At 45.5% G+C, this 8,601-nt stretch overlaps 1 protein-coding gene across 1 annotated transcript in view; it reads left to right on the plus strand.

The window, feature by feature from the left end:
* Nucleotides 1-8,601, plus strand: part of LOC310854949 (transcription factor COE1-like) — a 131,914-nt gene that overhangs the window by 12,562 nt on the left and 110,751 nt on the right. Inside the window, exon 5 of the mRNA XM_083759719.1 lies at nt 3,756-3,829. Coding sequence (XP_083615845.1) covers nt 3,756-3,829 — 74 coding nt within the window. The remainder of the gene's footprint in view (nt 1-3,755; nt 3,830-8,601) is intronic.

Consider the following 8,601-nt stretch of genomic DNA (forward strand, 5'->3'; position numbering starts at 1 on the left):
TATAGGCCACAGTTGGGGCCAGATGTGAATTAAATTGCTGTGGGAAAGAATGAGAGAAACGCCGTGCCTAGATATGCTCTAAATGTCCTCTCCTCTCTCCACTGATGCATTACGTGTCGTTTCTCCATCAAACGGCGGTCTCTTTGCTTTGGCAAGCTCTCACAGAAGAACGCTGCAAAGTCAAAGTCCTGCTCCGCTGCAGCTTTTGGGGGAAAATGCAAGGCTCGCCAAAAGTGTGTTTTTTTTCCCCCGCTATACTGCATTGTTTCTCAAACAAACTTGTTTTATATTATCAAGGACCCCCAAATGAATATGGATTATTTTGGCTTAAAAATGTTCCAATAGCTTCAAGATTTTTGCCCTACTGCCCTACTGTATGTTGTACTGAAAGCGATTGGAATTTCCATACAGTCATACTGTATCGTAACACCATATTCAAAATGTAAAATTTGATAGTTGATAGTGAGAGAGAGACACAGGAAAGGCGGGAAAGTGCAGCAAATATGCAGGATAGAATGTATAGCCTTCTTCATTTGGTAGCACCACATAAATAAGGCTACAGTGTTCATAGCACTTTGTGGTATATGCACTCCTGGTCATCACGATGGACTATTATACTATACTTAAAAAGTATTTCAATTTGTAAGCACTTATTGTATAACCACACATGTACACACGTACAAGATCTACAAGCGCTCAACACGGCACGATGAGCTCGTTAATCTGTTGTTTCCGCATTTTTGGAAATGCTTTGCTTATAATGACAAAATGGACAAAATTGGGACACCAAATGTCATTCATTTACAAAAAAACAAAAAACAAATGTCTGTAGATAGTAGATAGGCCTATACAAGATATTGTATGCTATTTAAAAAAAATATATATATATATTTTAACTCAAACTGTGCTTAGGGCTCCCTGAATTCTTTTTAGACGATATGTAGACTGAACCACACAGCTTTCTGCCCCGGCTGCAGTGATATGTACTGAACCACACAGCTTTCTGCCCCGGCTGCAGTGATATGTACTGAACCACACAGCTTTCTGCCCCGGCTGCAGTGATATGTACTGAACCACACAGCTTTCTGCCCCGGCTGCAGTGATATGTACTGAACCACACAGCTTTCTGCCCCGGCTGCAGTGATATGTACTGAACCACACAGCTTTCTGCCCTGGCTGCAGTGATATATACTCGACCACACAGCTTTCTGCCCCGGCTGCAGTGATATGTACTGAACCACACAGCTTTCTGCCCCGGCTGCAGTGATATGTACTGAACCACACAGTTTTCTGCCCCGGCTGCAGTGATATGTACTGAACCACACAGCTTTCTGCCCCGGCTGCGGTGATATGTACTGAACCACACAGCTTTCTGCCCCGGCTGCAGTGATATGTACTGAACCACACAGCTTTCTGCCCCGGCTGCAGTGATATGTACTGAACCACACAGCTTTCTGCCCTGGCTGCAGTGATATATACTCGACCACACAGCTTTCTGCCCCGGCTGCAGTGATATGTACTGAACCACACAGCTTTCTGCCCCGGCTGCAGTGATATGTACTGAACCACACAGTTTTCTGCCCCGGCTGCAGTGATATGTACTGAACCACACAGCTTTCTGCCCCGGCTGCGGTGATATGTTATGTACTGAACCACACAGCTTTCTGCCCCGGCTGCAGTGATATGTACTGAACCACACAGTTTTCTGCCCCGGCTGCAGTGATATGTACTGAACCACACAGCTTTCTGCCCCGGCTGCAGTGATATGTACTGAACCACACAGCTTTCTGCCCCGGCTGCAGTGATATGTACTGAACCACACAGCTTTCTGCCCCGGCTGCAGTGATATGTACTGAACCAGACAGTTTTCTGCCCCGGCTGCAGTGATATGTACTGAACCACACAGCTTTCTGCCCCGACTGCAGTGATATGTTATGTACTGAACCACACAGCTTTCTGCCCCGGCTGCAGTGATATGTTATGTACTGAACCACACAGCTTTCTGCCCTGGCTGCAGTGATATGTACTGAACCACACAGCTTTCTGCCCCGGCTGCAGCGATATATACTCGACCACACAGCTTTCTGCCCCGGCTGCAGCGATATATACTCGACCACACAGCTTTCTGCCCCGGCTGCAGCGATATATACTCGACCACACAGCTTTCTTCCCCGGCTGCAACGATACTCGACCACACATGCCGAGACTTTGACATCCTGGGTTGGAGTGTCCTTGGTGACCTGTCACGCATGTTATCGCCTCGCTACCTTACCGCTTCCTTCCTCGCGCTCTTCCTTCCTTCCCTTTGCTTGATGACACTTGGTGTAATGGGCCACTGTTTTGCTGCGTGACTGCACAATATAAACGTGATTTACAGGGAGCATGTGGCAGTGACAAGACAACATCCAGTTGTTTTTGTGTGTGCGTGCGTGCGTGCGTGCGTGCGTGCGTGTGTGTGTGTGAACAGAGGTGTCAGTGTGAGAGCAGTGTGATGCTAACTGGAGTTAAAGTGAGGAGTACATTGTTAGCTCCACCGACCACCGGTACAAATTGGTAATACTATGCTGTATTCGCTGTACCTCTCCGTCCTGGTAAATTACCATGTGTGTCCTCGCAAAAGTGCAAAGAAGCAGCATGTTTTCGCTACACAACCTCATGTCTTACACACACTGAAAAAGAAACATTTCATTCTTGGTGGAGGTGTATTATTTTATTTTTCTCCCAGAAATGCTGTCTTATCTTATATTGTTTTGGTATCTTGTCTAGTTCTAATTATTCTTGTGCATTAATGTCTAAGCCCTACGTGCCTAATTCACATTTGTGTCTCTCTTCTTTTTAAAATGTTTCATTCTTAATGTTCACAATAATTCACAATGGGTGGTCGACGACACAGCAAATGACTTCATTTGAATCCCTGGACTTTTGAAAAGGGCCACGAGCAGCAACCCCTATGGATGCCATTAAGGCCATTTAGAACAGGAACCTAAATTGTTGTTGCTATGTATAGCAACATACCTTTTTGTAATTTTTGCGAAGTTTTTCAGAAAATGTATAGGTCAGGATTTAGAAGGTGTTTTTAGAATCGGCCTCAGGTCTAAATGGGTTAAACCTAGCTCTGGTCCATAGCCTTCTACTGCTTCTACGATTCTGCCCTGCAGTATAAGCCTATGGGACCTTCGGTTTTAAATCTCAAATCGAAATCAGCCTCTCCTCTTTAGTGGAAATCTCACAAACGTTTGACCTGCTCACCAATACAAAGACGGGTTGTGTCAATAGAAAGCCTACTTTCCCACCACAATGGAGGGTGGCTCCACTGCCCGCGTTGCGTCGCGTCTCCGTCACCATAAAATTGAACCGGTTCGTTTTTTGACGCATGCACGCGTGACGCAACGCGCCCAAACGCGCCCAGTGGAGCCCTGGTGTTAGGAAAGTCGTCTTTCTAATGACACAACCCGCCTTTGTTTTGGTGAGTAGCAAAAACGTTCTTTTTATTTACGCTAAAGACGAGAGGCTGGTCTGATTTCGATTTGAGATTTAAAACCGAAAGTCCCATAGACTTATACTGCAGGTTAAACCCCATCATCCGTCCGGTGGGGAAAACTGTCCATTTAAGATATTTAATGTACTGTAGAGAACAGAAAGGTCACTATAGCCATTATAATAGAGGGACTCTGGGATTTAGTGGTTAAAACTCAGGAGTTTACAGTGTTGTCTCTCTCTCTCTCTCTCTCTCTCTCTCTCTCTCTCTCTCTCAGGCCATCATTTATGAAGGTCAGGATAAAAACCCAGAAATGTGCAGAGTGCTGCTGACACATGAGATCATGTGCAGGTGAGACCTCCTCTCCTCTCCTCTCCTCTCCTCTCCTCTCCTCTCCACATACACACAATGGATGTGATGCATGCAGAGATGTTCTGAAACAAACACAACACACACACCCACGCACACGTGCGCGCGGCCACCGCACAAACGGAGAGCAGCCACCAGGCCACCCCCCACAGATAGTTACAGATAGAAGCATGCATGCCGTCCTGTTGAGGAAGATGAGTTTTTGCTCTCAAGAGTTGTTGCCTTAATTATAATCCAAAGATGAATTCCTCCAGAACTGGGTTGGAGAGAAGGAGAAGCACGCTATTTATAGACACTTTCTACCGTCCCATTCTATAGGCTACAGTAAAAAGAGTGTGCGTATACGTGTGCGCGTGTGTGCGTGTGTGATGCCTGGTTAATTAGGACACAGAGAAACTCATTAGTCAATCTGAACTCTGCTGTTGTTCGGCAGCTAACAAATGGGCCTTCCTCCTCCATCTGACCATGAAATATAGTCCAGGGCTCCAACGCGCACACACACATGCGCACACACACACACACACACACACACACACACACACACACACACACACACACACACACACACACACACACACACACACACACACACACACACAGAAATATGTATCGTCACTGTCGAGTGGAAACCTTGTATGTCCATAAAGCGTTTTTTATTTAAACCTTTTTTATTATTATTTTAAAAGCAATCTAAAATAGCGAAAATAGCCGATCTGCAAGCTCACACTGCCTCGCATGCGACACTCTTGATTTACGATTTATTTTTAAAACAAAGTTAGAATATAGAGATAAGAGGTTTCTGCTATACACACACAGTCACACACACCTTCACCTGCACACAACACAATCACGCACACATACACGCGCACATACTGTAGTACACAACACACACTAACAATGCTCACATAAACACACATGCGCACGCAGAGTTCTAAACCCCCACATTTAGCACATAAATTAAGTTATTCTCATTCCGTGACCTTGTCTCACTACCACTATAACTTTAACATTATAAATTGAGATATCTCCACAGTATTTTTAAACCAGCGGAATTCAGACACCTCAATATTTCATTCTAAAGCTCGGGTCCATTTTTCACGCCAAGCTGCGTTTGGGTAAAATAAAAAAAGTTTGCACGAGTCGTCTCCCCCCCCCCCCCCCATTGAAATTCTGATGCGATTTAGCAATGAGTTTATGAATACTTGTGTGCGGCAGCGACTGGTAAATTATTGCTGTTAATTTGTGTGTGCCGAACAAGGCGGTGGATGTGCGTGATTAATGTGTTTCGCAACACAACGTTTGTGCAGTCGTTCAGGGAGCGTGCCATATGCTATGTTTATCGTAGCGCTTCAGTTTGCAGAGCATGCATAGCGGAGCGTTTTGGGGGAAATTGCCGCAATACGGGCAAGTTGAATATAATTTTCAGTGGCTCTCCACACTACTCTATACCAGCTCAGCAGCCTTGCCTTGTGGTTAGAGCGTCTGCCCTGAGATTGGGAGGTTGGGGCTCGATTACTTGGCTGGGTCATACCAAGCACTATGAAGATGCATGGGATCCATTGCCTCACTGCTTAGCACTCTGCATCAAGGGTAGGATCAGGGGAAGTCCATGTGACATACTAGTGTCATGTCCAGGGTGTATAGATAGATAGATAGATAGATAGATAGATAGATAGATAGATGCAGGGGGGGATCAGTCACCCAGACGCGGCACAGCAGTTAAGGTTGCTTACAGTAAAATAAACAGAAAAGGTACTGTAGTATACAGTAAGGAAAATAAATACAAGATGCATCAAAAAACAACAATACTAATACTATACAGATGGTAAACAAGGGTAAAAAAAGAAATAAGGTACAGTCAATCAGTGCATCATAAGTGTATCACGCATCTCGTCATGATGAAGACAAGAAAAAAACAGTGCAATGTCAAACAATAAAGTATCCATTGTTCAGTGCAAGAAAGCGTAAGACGTGGGGGGGGAAAAACTACTTGTACATCAAGCTGCCTCACGCTACAGAAACAGGAGACGGGTCCTATGGGCCTCATGCAAGGCTTACTTACTACACTGTACACTACAATGCAATGAGTAACAAACAAATACTAATGAAACCAAATGGACCCGTAAGGATGAGCGAACACTTGAGAGAGTGGAACCAAATGTGACCCTTACTGCATAGTATTCATTTGTAGTGTGCAAATGTAACCAAAATCGACCCTTAAGGGTGAGAGACTTGGGGCCTAAGGGTTAGAGGAGCGCCCTTGTTGCCGAAAGGTTGCCGGTTAGATTCCCCCGATGGGCAGGAAACATCTGGATCGGGAAGTGATCGGTCGTCACTTACCCAACACTGCTGAAGTGCCCTTGAGCAAGGCACTGAACCCCCAACTGATCCAGTGGAGCTGCTTAGTGGCCAACAGTATAAGGCCTCTTTTAGACGGCGACCATCTCCATATAACACGTCAAAGTCCCGTTGCGTTCTCATTTTTTCTTACCCTTTACACGAGAACGCACACGTTATGATATAATGTGCTATTATGCTATACTGTCGCTAGGTGGCGATAACGGGCTGCCAAATAGACAGGTCACCCACGTACAAGAAGAAGACGCAAGCGGCGCAACACTGCTCTGGGCGCGCCACTGGATGATATATATTTATTAAATAAAATATGCTGCCGCGGCTGCCGTCTATCACAAGGCTTTTTATTTACATCATGGTTTTACATTCAACATCGCTGATGAGCATCACTTTGTAGGCGAGGAGGGAGGCTTGTTCAGGAACTCCATTATATCATAATTATATGGCTCTGCATCAATGTAATAAACATATGCGCTGTGAGCCAACGTAAGCCATGATGTCATAAGTTTTGCGGATTCACCGTTTTGCCTGTTTATATGGAGACCATAGGAAACGGCGTTCTCAAAGATTTCCACTCTGTTTCACTTCGTTGCGTTTTCACCTCCTGAGAACACGGTTCTCGTCTAAATGACAGCAGCAAACGATACTTTATTTTGACGTTTTATATGAACACCATCCTCGTGTAAATAGCACCTAAGACTGTGGTTGTACTGGTCAGCTCCCAGGTGTGTGTCTGTCTGTGTGTTTCTGTGTGCAGGGCGTTGCTGAAAATGAGCACTTGTGCTCAGCTACTACCCTGGGTAAATAAAAAGAAAGAAAACAACTCTGAGAGTGCACATATAAATGAAACCCAATGCAACCTTGCTAAAGTATTCTTTTAACTCTGGGAGTGTATACAAAAAGGGGTGAGTAAAGGGCTGAGTAACTCTTGAGAGTGGAACCAAATGGACCCCTTACTGGGTATTAATTTTGCTCTGGAAGTGCACAAATAGAAACAACACGGACTAAGTATTCTTTCAAGTCCCTGTCAGAGGATGGTAGCCGTGTGTCCGCCGCAGTGGGACGGCTGTACAGTGTCATTGTCCCCATGCAGCCGTCGAGGTTAAAGTTACGACTGCACCTTCATGTTCACACATGCTGATTCTGCAGCAGGAGGCTTATGTGAGCACACACACGCACATGAAGCGCACACACACACACACACACACACACACACACACACACACACAAGCACACGTATATGTTCATGCGTATATACAAGCATGTGAACAAGCGCACACACACACGTCACACGCACACATGCACACTCAAATATACACTCTCACGTATACACAAACATAATGTCCAAATACACATACACACACAAACACTTTACACAAACACGTACACACACACGCACACGCAGAGTGGAGGGTGTGGTCCATTAATCAGTGTAGCTCATTGTCACAGAGCAGCTATTAGCCATATGCTCGCAGCCAAGCTGTCACCACTCAGCACCGCGGCGTACACAGAAACACCGCCTCACAAACAGCCTGTTCTTCACGTCCACAACACATCTACTCTACAGCCTTTTCCCGCTGAATACCAGCTCTTATGACTCAATTCTGAGTGGACGTTTGTGACCTGAAATACTCTGAGACAGTGTGGGAGAGACAGACAGCAGGAAAGCTCTGAGGGAGACATGGTGGGAGAAATGGACATAAATGTGAATTCCTGTAATTGTGATTTTAAAAGTATTTGGTATCTCAGTCAGTGATACAAAAACAAGCGAAACAAAACAAAAACAAGGCACATTCCCAAACAAAGCGCGTTTCAAAATTGTGCAAACTATCGGAAGACAAATATGCAAATCTCAGTCCAAATAAAAGAATGCAGGCGCCGAGCAAAGAAAGGGTGGTGTGTATCTAAGTGATCTAGAGACTTAACCACTTCACTTAGTTGATCGGAGTCCCCCAGGGATCTATACTACACCCCCTCCTTTTTCCCTCTACACCAAATGTTTTTGCAGTAGATGGACAATTTTCAAGCTCACAGCGTGTCGGAACGCGACGCGTTGTGAGCTTGTAGATCGGATATGTTTGGCAAATGTTTGCCTGAGAATAGGGATTCAATAGGGTTAAACGCTATATGTGGTTAAAAAGTGAGATAGGAGGAGAGAGCGAGAGAGAGAGCGAGAGAGAGAGTAGGAACGATTAGATCACCAGGATATTTGAGGACCCTGAAGCGCCCCCCCCCACCTCCCCCAAGACCTCCACCCCTCTCATCTATCCGTCTGCGGTCTCTCGCCCGCCTTTCTCTGTCTGCCCTTGTCCTCACCTATATCCTCCCTTTTTACATCCCCCTCCCCATTCTATCTCCCCCTCCCTCCCTCTCTCTCTCTCTCTCTCTCTCTCTCTCTC

Source organism: Protomyctophum parallelum, assembly GCF_964188405.1.
Source record: "Protomyctophum parallelum genome assembly, chromosome: 1".
NCBI classification, from domain to species: Eukaryota; Metazoa; Chordata; class Actinopteri; order Myctophiformes; family Myctophidae; genus Protomyctophum; species Protomyctophum parallelum.